We start from the raw sequence: 17,057 nt of genomic DNA, 5'->3' as shown, positions 1-17,057 counted from the left end.
CTCTGCCTCTTCTTGCAAATATCCCCAATACCTCACCACGGTTACGTCATATGCTTACATACAAGAGAATAGCCACACAACACACCAGACTTCCTCAAGAGATGCTCTGGGCCTCGTTTCCCATCACAGCAACACAACATCGTCCGCAAAGGCTTTCGATTTGTCATTTCTCTGCCCAACTGTTCCCCCCCATCATTTTTCCCATATTTCCTTTCATTGCCTACAGACAGCCACCCAATCTTAAACAACTCCTCACCCACAATAATACAACCACCAGACTTAACATGGACACTGGTACCAGAGCCTGCAATAAACCTAGATGCCAACTTTGCTGCCACATACACCCGGACAACATCATTACTGGCCCCAACAACATCCAACATACCATCTCAGGACTATTTAATTGCTCATCTTCTAACATTGTGTATGCCATCAAATGCCAACAGTGCCCTTCAGCTCTCTATATTGGACAAACGGACCAAACCCTACGCCAAAGGATAAATGGACATAAATCTGACATCAGGAACCACAAGACAGAGAAACCAGTAGGAGAACACTTCAATCTCCCAGGACATTCTATACAAGATCTCAAAGCAGCTGTTTTATTACAGAAAAAATTCAGGAACAGACTGGAAAGAGAAGTTGCTGAATTGGAACTCATTACCAAGCTTAAAACCATGGAGCCACCTGGGATGAATAAAGACATTGGATTCTTATCTCATTATGCATGGTCAAGCTTTCTTTAGCGCCTCAGCCCTTGCTTCCCCCCCCCCCCAGGACCAATTGCAGTCATCAACAGTCGTTAACAGCCATCTACAGTTTTACCACTCCCATCACCCATTCCCATCACCCCCACCCTCTGAATATACATAAGGGTCTGATGGATTCTGTTTCAGTGTATCTGACGAAGTGTGCATGCACACAAAAGCTCATACCAAAATAAAAACTTAGTTGGTCTTTAAGGTGCTACTGAAGGAATTTTTTTATTTTGCTTCGACTCAGACCAACACGGCTACCTACCTGTAACCATATTTCCTTAGTTAGCATTTCCAATATTAGAATAAATAACAGTGGCGACATGGGAAAACCTTGTCTTGTCCCTTTTTCAATACTGCATTTCCCCATGATATTGCCATTTATTGTTGGCAGCCAGGTTAATGGGTTACAGAGTAGAGTTGCAGAAACGTGAGGTGTCATGCTGTCAAAAGATCAGAGTGGATACCCATCATTTGTTGCCAAATGCCATCTAAGCATTTATTTTGGGTTTAAACATTAATTCCAGAGGCTAGGTGAAAAATCTCCCTTGGGGGAGATTGCAGTTGCAGAAGGGAAGGGGAGAAAGAAGCCGGCAATGACTGACACTGGGGAAATCATCAAAGCTCTCGGAGACTTTGGGCGATTCCAATGGCGGTTGGTGGTGCTCATCTCACTAGCCACGCCAAGCCTCGCCTTTCATATGTTTTCCCAGTTATTCATGGTCCTAGAAGAGCCCCATCATTGCAACACAAGCTGGTTCAACGCCCTCGGCTTGAACCTGACCGAAGAGGAACGGCTGGACTTGACCCTTCCCAAAAAGCCCGATGGGACATTTGAAGAATGTCTCATGTACACTCCAGTGGACTGGGCTCTCCATGCCATCATACAATATGGACTTAATTCTACCGAAAAATGTCGCCGTGGCTGGGTTTATCCTTCAAACCAAGAGCCTTCCTTGATCGCACAGGTTTGGAAATTTCCTTTTACCCTTCTGAATCATTTGCTTGCATTCCCCCCTAAGTTATTTATTCATTTATATACCGGTTATATATATGCCAAAATGGCTTCTAAGCAGTTTATATACCCCCGTCTCCCGTCCTTCGTGGGAGGTTTCAGGAGGTTGTACCTATTGCACTTCACACCCTCGCAATTCAGAGCCATTTCACTTCCACACGTGTAGCCATAGGCGGCAACTCCTGTTAAGCAACATCTTATGAACTGCCCTGAGATCTTCGGACAACGGGAAATACATCAATTTAATTGACAACAACAACTCCCACCTCCAGTGCCTGCCCCACGGATGATGCTAAATCACAATTTGGCAACCCTAAGTGTTTTTGCAAGCCAGGGAAAGTGTATTGCTTTCCATTCATTTGTTTGTCTTCCTGTCTATTTCCAGCCCCCTCCCGCCAAATTATGAACTTTAAACAGCAGCATCACTTTTCAGGCAAGTAAAAATGGTAAATGCAGTGGCCGCTATCAAAAAATATTTATGTGTGCAGATGCGCAGGTGTGCACGTATATATATATATACACACACACACACATACACACACACACACTTAAAAAGCAAATTGAATTTTAAAAAATCACCCAAAGTTACACCACAAAAGGAACTTAATTCACATTCAATTCACTTGGAAATTATAGGTGTAATTCAGATACGCTTGATTTAATTCAGTGAATTAGTTAACCTGAATTAGTTCATTGCAAGATCTGAATGAACCTTGGTTGAAGAGCCCTGGTCTCCAATGACTGCTCCCCAGGTTTTCCAGGTTTACTATCTGGAGATGTTAGGGATTGAACCTAGGTCTTTCTGCATACAAAGCAGCTGCTCTACCAATGAGTCCTGGTCCTTCCAATTAAAAGTGACAGGTCTGTATTCTTGGACAGCTGCTGCCTGTGCAGGCAACAAAGGGTTAGGAGGACCTAGTATGCTAACACCTTGGTTGAAAACCGTTTCCTATGCACAAGCCTTGGCTCCTGAAAAAATATGCCCATTGGCAAGTAACAAGTTTAATTCTTTCCCTCTCCCGATTCCCTTCAAGTAAAGTGGCTTTCCTTTTCTTTCCTTAAGTTTGACCTGGTGTGTGACAGGGAATATTTAAACGACATCTCGCAATCTATTTACATGCTGGGCCTTCTCGCTGGAGCGCTGGTGTCTGGTCTGTTAAGTGACCGGTAAGAGGGAAAATAAAAGGGGCAGCAATCTGAGAAACTTGCTGTTTAGAAATGTGGTCAGCCAGCAGGAGATTCCTGCCCATCCCCAAAAACCAGCTTCAGAAGGATTTTACCCAGGGGAGGAATGGGTTAAATTCCCCGCTACTTTCCTGCCTGCTTGTTATTCGATTCCCCAAGCTAATGCAATTTGCATTTTTTTTAGAAACCTGCACCTGAAATGCAAAATAATAAATGCATTTAACTTTGCATGTAGCTTGGTCCTTAGAGCATTGTGGTGTCTTAAAAATAGGTAAAAATGATTGTGGCACTGCGGCTTGTGTCACCAGACTCATAAAGTCTACCACAAGCACAAAACGAGAGACAGCGGAGAGGTGTGGCCATGAAACTCGGGAGGTTCATTGGGTTTATGACATTTATCTGCATGTGAGATAAACTGTTCTCTGCAGTAGAATTTGTGATAACACAGCCACCATTGCAAGGCTAGGAATGTTTAACACACGTAGTGGGAGACACGTCCCTAGTCTCAGTTAAGACCTCAATGGACAGAGTCAAATTTTATCACGAATTCCTACATCTGTAGTTTCATGATGGGGTTTGGGGGCGTGTCTTCAACAGCAACAAAAACAATGGCTTCCAAGCCAGTAGAAGAAGTGAAATGACGATACCACAATAAATGCTAGTTTTTTAAGATACCACAATACTCTGATCCTTTCTGCCGCAGCAGACATAACAGGATGTTTCATAGATGAGCAAGCTTTTAGCAATGGCATATTGCCATTGTTGTCATGCATATAATAGGAGACTCAGGAGTGGAGTCGTGGCTGCTGCATAGCTACTGAGAAAGATGCAAGGAGACCGTAAGGTTCATAGAAAGGGGGGGGCGGGACATGGAGGAACCTAAGGGGGCATAGTGGCTATACAATGTTGTATGACGGGGAAGACTGGGAGGGGGCAATGGGAGTATCTTGGGAAAGGTATGACTGGCTGGTACCCAAATCACCAGTGACGTCTGTTTGCAGGTCCCACTTATATTTTGCAAATCCCAGTATACAAGGCAAACATCTGGAAACCAGAGTAGCACTTTGGGGAGGTTGGGAGTGTGTAAGTTACACCAGCCTCCCCCAATGTGGTGCCCTTCAGATGTTTTGGGCTCCCGCCATCCCTAATTGCCGGTCCTGCTGGCTGGGGCTAATGGGCTCCCAGAAGCACCTGTCCTTTCATCCCTCTGCTGAAGAGTGCAGCTCCAGACCCATGTCCTTGTGCCCAGGGATTTTTGTGAGCGCCTCCTGTTTTCTGCTACTGTCTTAGGAGAGGGAAAGTTCCCCAAAAGCAACGTGATGGCAAAATGTGTCCCCCCTTCTCCCAGGTTTGGTCGGCGGCCAAGTATTCTGTTGTCCATGCTCATTGAAGGCGTGTTTGGGGTTGCTACGGCCTTTGCTCCCAATTTCTACCTCTACATTGCATTCAGATTTCTTGTGGGTGCTGCTGTTTCCGGATTCGTGATAAGCACTCTAGCTTTAGGTAAGATGTACACAAACGGCTTTACAAAATAGAAAGGGAAGCCTAGTCTCTGGGTTCCTCTCTGGGCAAATACCATTCTACCTGGCCCTTGGAAATCTCCCCATGCCACGGCACTCACTGGCTGTCCTTTGTGCGGTGTGTGTGTGGTTTTTTTTTAAAATTTTAATAATGTTTATTATGAATATTCATTACTCACTGCCTTGCGAGATATCCTCAGGAGAGGAAAAGGCTAAGGAGTAAACCGTACACATATCTGGAGTGGAGTCCCTAAGACAGTTGGGTGGCAACTCCTGCTTCCAAGCTGATGCCAAATGTATGGCTCTGCTTTCCTTTGGATCACATCAGTGAGGCCTTTCTTTCGCTCTGACTGCATTTTTTAAAAGATCAAGAGTGGTGTTTATGCTCTGAATAGCTTCACATTTCCAAGAGCACAGCATTCTGAGTCTTAAGTACGGCTTTTGAAGACAGATACACCAGGTATACACGGGTGGCGCTGTGGGTTAAACCATAGAGCCTAGGGCTTGCCGATCAGAAGGTCGGCGGTTCGAATCCCCTTGACGGGGTGAGCTCCCGTTGTTCGGTCCCAGCTCCTGCCAACCTAGCAGTTCGAAAGCATGTCAAAGTGCAAGTAGATAAAAAGGTACTGCTCCGGCGGGAAGGTAAACGGCCTTTCCATGCGCTGCTCTGGTTCGCCAGAAGCGGCTTTGTCATGCTGGCCACATGACCCGGAAGCTGTACGCCGGCTCCCTCAGCCAATAAAGCGAGATGAGCGCAGCAACCCCAGAGTCGTCCGCGACTGGACCTAACGGTCAGGGGTCCCTTTACCTTTATACCAGACTCTCATATGAGCAGAAGCGGTAGCTCAATGGTAAAACCTTGAGCTTTGCATGTGGAAGATCCCAGGTTTAATTCCTGACATCTTCAAACAAAAGGATCAAATAGCAGGTGAAGGGGAAGATCCTTCTCTACCTGAGGCCCCTGGGAGCTGCTCCCTTTCGGAAGTCTGAAACCCTCCAGATGGAACAATAATCTGATTTTGCATCAAGCAGTTCCATTCGTGATACACATGTGTTAGGCCAAGTGCCCTTCCAGTGTTGTTGGACTACAGCTCCCATCATCCCTGGCCAGTGGCCATTCTTGCTGGGGTTGATGGGAGTTGGAGTCCATCAACATCTGGAGGGCACCATGTTGTTCATCCTTGACCTAAGGCCTTTGCAAGTCCTGGCGATCTTCTGATTGTTGAGGCTTCCTCACACAGAGCTATGCAAAACAAACCCCAGATTGACAGCTAGCCAGCCTCAGCCACTTGCCAACCATGTCCCATTGGGGAGATGAGAACCCGTCCCGGTTCAGTTGACCTAGGGCAAGGTTTATTACCTACTCTATTGCTGCCCTAGGAATAGGTTTTTAAATTCCATCTAGAACAATATTTTAGTAAGTCACAGCCAAAGTGTGTGTGTGTGTTACTGAACACCCAAGACAAGTGCCCTACAAAATAGCCACAAATTCTCTTTGCATTACCAGCAGGCAAAATCAGAGAGGGTTTTGTGGAATTGAATGCAACTTGAAATCAAAACTCAAATTGCGAGAAAAAGCTGTTATATATATATATATATATATATATATATATATATATATATATATATATATATATATAATTTCAAGCTTTATTCATATGATTGGTTTTTTGTTGTTTTGTTTTGCTTTAAAACCAATTTCTCCTAACCACCTGCAGCTACAGAATGGGTTGGAATTGTCTACCGTCCACATACGGTGATTATCAGCCATGCAGCCTTTGCCGTGGGGCAGATGATCCTGGCTGGCTTGGCTTATGCCTTTCGAGACTGGAGAACGCTGCAGCTTGCTGGATCCGCCCCGGTTTTTGCTCTCTTCTTCTACCTGTGGTGAGTGCTGGATCAGAATGTGACAAGTCCCAGAGCCAGGCCCACCTTTTTTTTTTTTTGAAGTGGTATTTTGTTTTGTTTTTACCCTGCCTTCTGCAAGAGCCTCAAGGTGGCTTACAATGAAAACGGGTACATTGCAGAGGGTTGGACTACTTCTGTGAGTTGGACTACTTGCAGCAATATGTCAAGGGTTCCAGTCTGCTACGCTGTCTGCCAGGACACCGTAAGGTAAAGGTAAAGGGACCCCTGACCATTAGGTCCAGTTGTGACCGACTCTGGGGTTGCAGCGCTCATCTCGCCTTATTGGACGAGGGAGCTGGCGTACAGCTTCCAGGTCATGTGGCCAGCATGACAAAGCTGCTTCTGGTGAACCAGAGCAGCACACGGAAACGCCGTTTACCTTCCCGCTGTAGCGGTACCTATTTATCTACTTGCACTTTGACGTGCTTTCGAAACTGCCAGGTGGGCAGGAGCTGGGACCGAGCAACGGGAGCTCACCCCGTCGCTGGGATTCGAACCGCCGACCTTCTCATCGGCAAGCCCTAGGCTCTGTGGTTTAACCCACAGCGCCACCCGCGTCCCTGTACCCTTTATTTATTTATTTTAGTAGGGATGTAATGGACTGCCCTGAATTTGCTTGCCTGATGGAATATTTATCAGGGTCCTTCCTGAATCTGCTCGGTGGCTGGTGACCAAAGGAAAAATAGAAGACGCCAAGAAGCTTCTCCAGAAGGCATCTTCTGTCAATCAGCGAGACATCCCACTGAAGCTGTTAGATGAGGTAAGAGAAGCCGTGCGTTGTAGCCAACTATTCTTTGCAAAAAAAATCATTTATTTCACCTAGTCCATATTGTTATGTGCACCCCAATCTCAGAACGGCGAGAGATTTCAGGGGTGCCGGAGCATATCTTGGGGTAATTACTTGCATCCCTCCCCCCACAAAAAATAGCTAACTTCAATTTTCAAAAGCAGATGTCTTGTAGAAAAAAATGACAAGCACAAAACTTGAAACTGATAAATGTATTTTAAATTGCTGAAGTTGCCAACTTGTGGCATCAAAAAAATTGGATCCTTAGGCATGGCCTAGGGAGTAGAGCTGTATAGCGGATGAATTCAAAGAGGCAAAGGTAGCTCAGTAGTATTTGGCCATACAGCCTAGACTGTCTTTTCATCTAATCTAGGGGTTGGGAACTTGTGGCACTCTAGATATTGGTTGGACAACATCTCCCATTGTGCTTGGCTGCTAGCTTTGCAGGCTGGGGCTACCAGAGGGCTGCAGAATCACCATTCCTGTCCTACTGTGTACTTAAGCTCAAAAGAAAAGAAATGCGATCGTACTTTGGTTTTTGAATAGCTTAGTTCACGAACAACTTGGAACTCGAACGCCACAAACCCGGAAGTAGGTGTTCCGGTTTGCAAACTTTGCCTCAGAAGCCGAATGTCCGGTGCGGCTTCCGCAGCTTCCGATTGGCAACATAACACTCCTGCAGCCAATCGGAAGCCGTGCTTTGGTTTCCAAACGTTTCAGGAGTCAAACGGACTTCCGGAACGCATTCTGTTTGAAAACCAAGGTACGGCTGTAGATAACACTTTCCCCGTGGTTTTCCAGCATCTGGCTCCAGAGCAAATCAAGCAAATGAATCTAGCTAAGCCATCCCGACTCCTTAGCAGCCTCCATTTGTCATCTTGCACAGGACTTTAGCAACTCCCCACGTCTCCATTGTGCAAATCATGTTTATCCCTAACTCCCACGAAACCTTGTCCAGCTGAGAAGCTGAGCAGGCAGGAACCATGGATGAGCTGGGGAGGAACGGCACTTCTTTTTGCTCACCGCTAGGTGGCAAAGTCCAACAGAATAGCTGCCAAGTGCCCTGGGAAAAATAGGACTTCCGGGGTTTTTTTTGTGAGAGATTGCGGTGGCCATTTTCGGTGTCATGTGCTCTCACACTGTTCTCAACCCCAAAAACTTAGCTGCCAAGTCTCCCGTTTTCCCCGGGAAAACCCCTTTTTTACTACGTTTTCCCGGTGGTCCCCCGTATCACTTCGTCTCCCGTTTTTCTCCGTTATTTTCTCCTGCCGGCGGCCATTCCCCCCCCCCGATTTGCCCTTCTATGGGCACCAAAAATGGCCGCGTCCAGCTTCAAAAGTCGCATCTACGCATGTCCGGAAGTGCATAGACGTGACTTCCGGTGTTGGCGGCGGCCATTTTTGGTGCCCATAGATGGGTGGAGCGACACCGGAAGTTGCGTCAGCGCACTTCCTGACATGCGTACAAGCGACTTTCGAAGCTGGCGGTGGCCATTTTTGGTGCCCATAGAAGGGCAAAGCGACACCAGAAGTTACATTGACGGAACTTCCGGTGTCAAATGGCTGCCGGTCCCGGATTCTGCAGTCCGGAACTTGGAAGGTAAGCCCAAAAAGCGCCTGGGGGCAGCAGAGTAAGACTTGCCCGACAGGGCCGTCTTAAGTGTACCGGGCGCCGCAGCGTGATGATCCCTCCGGCGCCCCTTGCGCTCCGCCGGGCAGGGTCAGGCGCAGCGGGTAGCCGGAGGGCACAGCTCAACAGGTAGGGACGCTGCCAGCTGTGCTCCGCCTCTGCCTGCTCGGCTGAAGCATGATGGCAGCAGCGGCAGCGAAGCTGCCTCCATGAGAGAAAGCTGGACCTGGACCTGGGCTACCTTCCGCCCACACTCCTTCAAGTCACAGCGAGCACAGACAGCGCTGCCCCACAATGCTCCGTGTGCCCCCTTGATGCGCCCCCTGCTGGTTGGGCGCCTTGGCGCACTGCGCCAGTCAGCCCAATAGGAAGGACGGCCCTGTTGCCTGGGAAGACACATGTCCTGGTTTTGTGTCTCCAGAATTTGGGCAGTGTGCTATAGGGACACAGATATGGCCAACACTGTTTGGGTGGTCCATAACTATAGTTTGGTTTTGATGCAGAAACAAAAAAAGAAGGTGAACTAAGGTGGGCTATCCAGAAAGCAAGAGATTGCAAATGAAGTTAACTTGGTTTCCCCACTCCATCCTTTTCTCTCTTTGTTTTCACTTTCATGTCTTGCAAAAGCTGAAACCTGAAAAGACCATGTCTGCAGGCGTTTGGGAACTGTTTAGAAACCCCCACATGGGGAAGGTGACTTTTGTCATATCAACAGTCTGGTAAGCCTGTTATCTATTGTTACTTTATTTGCAGCGGTACAGGACCTGCATTGCAGGCCAAAGGTGCAAAGTTCCTGGCCTCTGCTCTGTATGCAGAAGGTTTCCATTTCAAGCTCCACTATCTCCAGGTGTGGCTGGCAAGGACGCTACCTGAAATCCCAGAGAGTCACAGCCATTGTGTGGACAATACTGAGTCAGATGGACCAGAGATCCAACTCGGTGTATTTCCTAGATCTCAGAGAATGGGACTGGAAAGACTACCTACCCGAGATGGGCAAAAGGGCCAATGGTTTGATTACACAGAAAGCATCTTCATACATTTTGTCTCCTTTTATATTATCCCATTCATTCATCAGCCCACACCAAAAGCTCAGCGTTTGTAATTTGCCCAAATTACAGTGGTACCTCTACTTACAAATAACTCTACTTATGAATGTTTCTACTTACGAAAGGAGCTCCATCCGCCATCTTGGATGTGGTTTAGATAGGATTTTTTCTACTTACGAATTTTTAGATAGGGTTGCTTCTACTCACAAATGTTTTCTCCGAATGCATTCCTATGGGATTCGACTGACAAATTTTTTCGACTTACAAATGTGCTTTCGGAACGCATTAAATTTGTAAGTAGAGGTACCACTGTACATAGAATCATGGAATCATAGAGTTGGAAGAGGCCACAAGGGCCATCCAGTCCAACCCCCTGCCAAGCAGGAAACGCCATCAAAACATTCTTGACATATGCCTGTCAAGCCTCTGCTTAAAGACCTCCAAAGAAGGAGACTCCACCACACTCCTTGGTAGCAAATTCCACTGCCGAACATGCCCTTTTCCAAGTCGCATTTCCAAAATGATCTGCACTCCCATCCATGCGGGTTAGAAACCTTTTAAAGAAGTTAAAATGGGGTACTGTGAGGAATTGCAAAGGTGTGTTTTGGGAAGTGCTGTGTGTCCTTGCAGTTTAAAACTTGCCTTACTTTTAATCATGAATATGGTCTGTTCGTCTTTAGGTTTGTCAACAGTTTGGCGTACTACGGCTTGAGCTTGAACGTGGGCGGTTTTGGTTTCAATATCTACCTGACGCAGGCTATCTTTGGGGCTGTTGAAATTCCAGGTCGTCTCTCCTGCATCTTCCTGATGCAGTGGTTAGGGAGAAAGAAATGCCAATCCTCCGCCTTGCTCCTGGGGGGAGCCTTTTGCCTTCTCATCGCAGTCATCCCAAAAGGTGCATATCAACCCCTGAAGGGCTAGCACCCCCTGGGCTAACACTTGCCAAATGAGCTCTGTTTCAAACCAGTGTTCAAAAGAGGTTCGGATAAGTGAAGTCAGGCGATGCTCTGATTGGAATCTTGGCTTGCTCCAGCAAGCAGCCGACCCAGGCTGAGCATTCAATAGTGAGTGCTCCAGTTTCCTCTTAGCAACAGTCCTATCTTGGGTAAGTGACATCTCTACTCTTATAAAGGGTAAAGGTAAAGGGACCCCTGACCATTAGGTCCAGTCGTGACCGACTCTGGGGTTGTGGTGCTCATCTCGTGTTATTGGCCGAGGGAGCCGGCGTATAGCTTCCAGGTCATGTGGCCAGCATGACAAAGCTGCTTCTGGTGAACCAGAGCAGCACACAGAAACACCGTTTACCTTCCCGCCAGAGCGGTACCTATTTATCTACTTGCACTCTGACGTGCTTTCGGACTGCTAGGTTGGCAGGAGCAGGGACCAAGCAACGGGAGCTCACCCCTTCGCGGGGATTCGAACCGCTGACCTTCTGATTAGCAAGCCCTAGGCTCTGTGGTTTAACCCACAGCACCACCCGCGTTGATTTAATGATTTAATGCATATACCTCTTAATGCCAAAATGAGCTGTTTGCAAATTATAAAAACAGAAAAAGTTAAAATATAAAGATCCCAGATTAAAATACGCAAGAAAACAATCCCATTTGAAACCACACAGCAATTTAAGCAGGAGATTGAACTGAGAGATCAAGGTGATGCCTGTGGAAACAGATGCATCTTCCGAGGCTGGTGGCATCATGCTCATACAGATGGCACCTCTCGTACCCATGGCCTCTTCCCCTGAGCATGGGTTGTTGGAGCCCTGAGTCGCATGACAACACCCCTCCCCCCTGGCTTTTGTTTTCATTGACATACAATCTTTCTCCCCCCAGATCTGCCTATACTAGTAACGGTGTTTGCCATCATGGGGAAGTTTATCATGTCTGGTTCCTTATCTATATCGTATATGTATTCTGCAGAGCTGTTCCCAACTATTGTCCGGTGAGGTTTGCTATGTACTTTAAAAATAAAAAAGGTAAAGGGACCCCTGACCATTAGGTCCAGTCGTGACCGACTCTGGGGTTGCACACTCATCTTGCATTATTGGCCGAGGGAGCCGACGTATAGCTTCCAGGTCATGTGGCCAGCATGACAAAGCTGCTTCTGGCGAACCAGAGCAGCGCCCGGAAACGCCGTTTACCTTCCCGCTGTAGCGGTTCCTATTTATCTACTTGCATTTTGACGTGCTTTCGAAATGCTAGGTTGGCAGGAGCTGGGACCAAGCAACGGGAGCTCACCCCGTCACAGGGATTTGAACCGCCGACCTTCTGATCAGCAAGCCCTAGGCTCAGTGGTTTAACCACAGCGCCATCTGGGTCCCACTTTAAAAATAGTATGTCTCAAAAATGGGGTGTATTTATGCAGAGGGCCTGGAACAGAGCTTTTTAAAAAAAATAAAATAAAAAGTTATATCAGATGTAAAGGTTGCCTTTCCAGTTTTTCAGCTGGATAATCCATGACCATTTGCAGTGTTACGTAATGGAAGTTGCCCATATGAGCAGCCATAGCTCTATATAGCACCACCCTGCCTGCTCCTTTAAGTTAGCCTGCTGCTCTGTGTAATTCAAGCACTTGTAGACTGCAATGGGCTTTGATGACAAAATGGTGGAAGGAGAGTGGGGTGGGGTGGAACTGCTAGGTCTGGAGAACCAGGCTCTCTAGCAAAATTTGAGAAACATCACACGCTGTCAGGGCTTTTTTCAGCTCACCAGAGCTCAGCTCCAGCACCTCTCAGGTAGACATCATTGCCATTCTAAAAACAGGGGAGAAGTTCATGATGAGCTCTGGCATCTATTTTTCTAGAAAAATAGCACTGCATGTTGTGTTTATAAACCGACCATACAACCAACAAACGATTATAAGTTTAAATTCGTAGACTGGGTGAATGGAAAAGACTGACAGAAACAAGTGAAATCTCCACCCTCCACTCACTTTCCTACAGAGGTGCCTACTTCCAAAGGAGATTGCTAGTGCCCAACGTCACAAGGAGCCAGGTGTAGAGCTGAACGCCCTCTGAACATTGAGGGGGCCTAAGAGTTGAGTTTTGAGCTTAGGATAAGCCAATGCTTATTCCTGCTCCCAAAGGAAGCTGGCTGTTCATAGTGCTTATTTGCTGTGCTTTGCGGCAATCAAAAAGCCACTTGGGCTTTATCCAGGCTTCAGGAATCTCTAGGGAGAGTGTCATTTCTGTGGGTTGCCTTTTTACATCCATGCGCCCCCTCTGGCTCACATGGAAGCAATGCTAGCTCCTGAGCCTGGGTACTACCATTTTGATTTCCCGCAATGCCCCCAATGCGGCGCCCCTCCAGAGGATTGTGGGAAATGCCTGCCAAACATGTCTTCCTTCCTTCTCAGGCAGACTGGAGTGGGGTTGTGCCAGACGACAGCCAGATTGGCAGGCATCATCTCGCCTTTGATTGGTCTCTTGGACAAGTACCACCCCTCTATCCCTGTGGTGATATTTGGCAGTGCAGCCATGGCTGGTGGACTCCTTGCTTGCTTGCTTCCGGAGACGTGCGGCAAGGAACTGCCGGACCGCATGGATGACGTTGCACACTATCAGAGGCAAGTCTCGGGGTGGTTCCGAAGACTTGTGCATTTATTTATTCCCTTGCCTTTTTTTGCATCCATGAGTTGTTGACCTGGCTGTGTGGAGTCCGCGAGGCAGCTAACCTCTTCCATTAAAACAATGCAGTGCTAAAGCAACAGTGTTGGGTGATTTAAAAACATTGTTTGAGCCTGCCAGGAGCTAAGCAATTATTTACAGTCATTTGTAGATATAGTTAATTGAACTGGTTATCAGAAGAGAAGGTTGACTATTGAGGTTTTTACTCTCACTTGGGAATCTCAGGGCTATGGATCACTTGACTGCTCTGCCTCTAGGGCTGCTTCATATATGCATTGCTGTTGCTCGAGGTCCACAATTTTGAGGGTTTGCTTGCATGTGCAGATGAGCTGTCACAGACCTAATGCCACAAACAGATCTCCTGTCTCAGCCGGTCATGGACACACCTTTCCAGGGCAGACAGCTCACTTGTTTGCCTTCTATTAACTTACATCAGGCATCCCCAAACTGCGGCCCTCCAGATGTTTTGGCCTACAACTCCCATGATCCCTAGCTAACAGGACCAGTGGTTGGGGAAGATGGGAATTGTAGTCCAAAACATCTGGAGGGCCAAAGTTTGGGGATGCCTGACTTACATGAATGTGGGAACTGTGTCTTGATGAGTGGTATGTGATCTGCAATAACTGGTTGAATCACACATGTTGGGCATCATCTGACATTGCAACCATCAGTGCTAATGTGGTGTCACCCGAATGGGCTGGGAAAGGCTGTGTCTGAAACCCTGGAACACTGCTGCAAGTCAGAACAGACAATATTAACCTACATGGACCCAAAACCATGACTCTGTGTGAGGCAGCTTCTGTGAACCAATTCCTAGGTTTGCTTGATGCACCTGCCATTCAAAATCATTTGGAGCAGAAAACCTATGCATGAATTTAATAATCTCCTTTTAACCTTCTTTCCTCTCCATAGGCCCAGCAAAAGAATTAACGGTAGTTTGGGAAATGCGTGTTTAAAGCCGAATGAAGACATTATTGAACAGACAACAATAACTCACCTTTAACCCACAGTATGGATTGCTCCAAGGTGCCAAGAAGAATATGTGAATTTCCTCCCCTCCCACTCTGAACCCAGCAGATAAAAATATTTGGTTTAAAGAAAATTGAAATAAAAAATCAATTCTATTAAGTGCCCCTTAGAATAACTTGGTTTGAACGATCTGAATGTAATATGAGCAGATTAAAGAATGCACTCACGTTTAAAAGAACATCAATATCTTAGGGTAGATCTGGTCGTGCTTCTTACAGAATAGTGCAAATAAACTTGGGAGCATTCAGGGTGCAGCTCTATGCTCACACATATATGGGAGTAAATCCCTTTGGACTCACTGTAGGACTTCTAGAAAACATCAGAATCAGCATTGTATCAAGCCAGACCTGGAGATGCTGGGGATTGAACCTGGCACCTTCTGTATACACAGAATCATAGAGTGGGAAGGGACCCACGGGTCATCTAGTCCAACCCCCTGCGATGCAGCAACCTCAGCTGCAGCATTCATGACAGAGGGCAATCTAACCTCTCCTTAAAAACCATTGCACTCTTTCTTTTCCTTTTTTTTTTTACAGCTGGTGGATTATTAGCTTTAAATTGTTTTATTGTTTCAAAATGCTGTAGTGTCAGGTGTTCTCTTTGTGAGTCCAACATGAGAATTTGCTGGGATGGAATGTATTAAGGTTGTAAATACTCTTGTGAAATGAATAAGTGAAATAGTTGAGCGTTCCTCTTATCAGGAGACCTCTGTAGCTTTGCATGTCTGTGGGAAGTGATCTGCTGGTCTCAGCTTTATCCCTGTACAGTACTTGAAAGTTCCAGTGCACCTGAGGAAAACAGAGGTTTGCACATATGCGTTTGTTTGTACAGTTTCCATAGCTAAATGTCTGAAAAAGCATTACCTATAATGGGGGAAGACAGGCGACTTTTTGAAACCTAAGAAACACAGGCCATAACTTTTAACTGTTATACAGGTGAAATTCGGAAAATTAGAATATCGTCAAAAAGTGCATTTATTTCAGTAATGCAACTCAAAAGGTGAAACCAATATATGAGATAGATGCATGACGTGCAAATAATTGTAATTATTTGTTGTTAGGCGGGTCAATTATAAATGGAATGTAATTAATGAAATGTAATAGCGATGTTTCCATTTGTATTATTGTAACTATTTGTCTTATTACTGTGGAATTTCCAAAAGAAAGCAGTTGTGAAAATTAAAAGGAAATTAAAAAATAATAAGTTGCATTATTGAAATAAATGCACTTTTCGATGATATTCTAATTTCCCCGAGTTTCACCTGTATATTCAAGACACACCAATATAACATGTCTGTCCTGAGCTATATTCAGGTACGCACCAAGCAAAAAACATTCCTCTATAACCAAACTTTTGGCTGATTAAACCATCGATGGCCTTCTAATGGTGTTTGTAGAAGGAGGGGGGGGGGGGTATTTGTTTGTTGCTGTTGTTATGTTATGTATTTTGTGTTTCTATTTTGTATTTTTATGCTATAAACCAGCCTATGATGTTTGTATGAAAGGCAGTATCTGAATGAATCAAATAATTAAATGGATAATAGTTTGAGCCATTGGAATTGTGAATACATACTGGTGGAATACAGGGTTTTAAAAAAGCAGACACCCCTTTAAAACCCCAAATGAACACAAAGCATGCTTTGCCCCTTCTTACATACTACGGTATATATGAGTGGTGGTTTCTCCATGGGAGCCAGCCATTCATTCCGTAACTAACAGGACAATCCAATGTAAATTTCCAACTAAGTGACACTTCTGCAATGGCCATTGGAAGTCCCTGAAAGGTACCTAAGTGTAAATATTTTTATTGAAGGGTTTTTCTGAACATACAAATATCAACGTAAGACAGAACCATAGTAGGCTGTGCACTGTGAAATCCAGATAAATTAAGCCATACGTCTTCATGGGTTGATGGGGGTAATTATGCTATGACTACACCTGTTAACATACGAAATAACTAAAAACAAAAAGGTGTCAGAGCCATCTGTTTTTACATTCCTGTTAATTTTTTTCAACTAAAGCAATTTGTCAAATGTTTGTGTGCCACCTGGATAATAATAATAATAATAATAATAATAATAATAATAATAATAATAATAATTTTTTATTTATACCCCATCCATCTGGCTGGGTTTCCTTAGCCACTCTGGGCGGCTAGGGAATGTTAACTTGAGACCAGTTTTCAAGTGCTCGCTTATCAGCTAATGAGTCAAAAATCTACTTAAGTCCTTGTAAGGAACACCAGCATTTTTGATTATAAAATAGGGGCAACGATGCTGGTTGAGGCGTACTCTGAAGCTTGCAACGTACTATGTTACTAGTCTCTTTAAATGGTGTTTGCCGGAACTGATATATTATGGTGCGGTTCCACCACGTATGATCCTTAAAATAATCTATTTATTTCAGCTGCCTTGTCAAACTTGTGCTGCCAAAACCGGCACCTCTTTAACACTGGTCTTCTCCAGTTTTCAGCAAGGCTGCCTGGTAAGCACAACTTTGCTGGTCCGTTTTAACTGGTCCACTTCAGGCAAAACAGGGCCTGCAGTGCAGACATTCAGT

At 45.7% G+C, this 17,057-nt stretch overlaps 1 protein-coding gene across 1 annotated transcript; it reads left to right on the top strand.

The window, feature by feature from the left end:
• The first annotated feature begins 83 nt into the window (after positions 1-83).
• LOC118092092 (solute carrier family 22 member 13-like) lies at positions 84-16,142 on the top strand. Its single transcript, XM_088654328.1, has 10 exons — positions 84-1,723; positions 2,834-2,937; positions 4,304-4,458; positions 6,194-6,362; positions 7,023-7,143; positions 9,427-9,518; positions 10,526-10,740; positions 11,678-11,786; positions 13,200-13,409; positions 14,383-16,142. Exons 1-10 carry the CDS (start codon positions 1,352-1,354, stop codon positions 14,471-14,473), a joined length of 1,638 nt encoding a protein of 545 aa, XP_088510454.1. The 5' UTR covers positions 84-1,351; the 3' UTR covers positions 14,474-16,142.
• The last annotated feature ends 915 nt before the right edge of the window (positions 16,143-17,057 follow it).

Source organism: Zootoca vivipara, chromosome 11 (assembly GCF_965207765.1).
Source record: "Zootoca vivipara chromosome 11, rZooViv2.hap1.1, whole genome shotgun sequence".
NCBI classification, from domain to species: Eukaryota; Metazoa; Chordata; class Lepidosauria; order Squamata; family Lacertidae; genus Zootoca; species Zootoca vivipara.
Note: the sequence above shows the minus strand (reverse complement) of the source record. Positions and strands in the feature narration are given on the sequence as shown.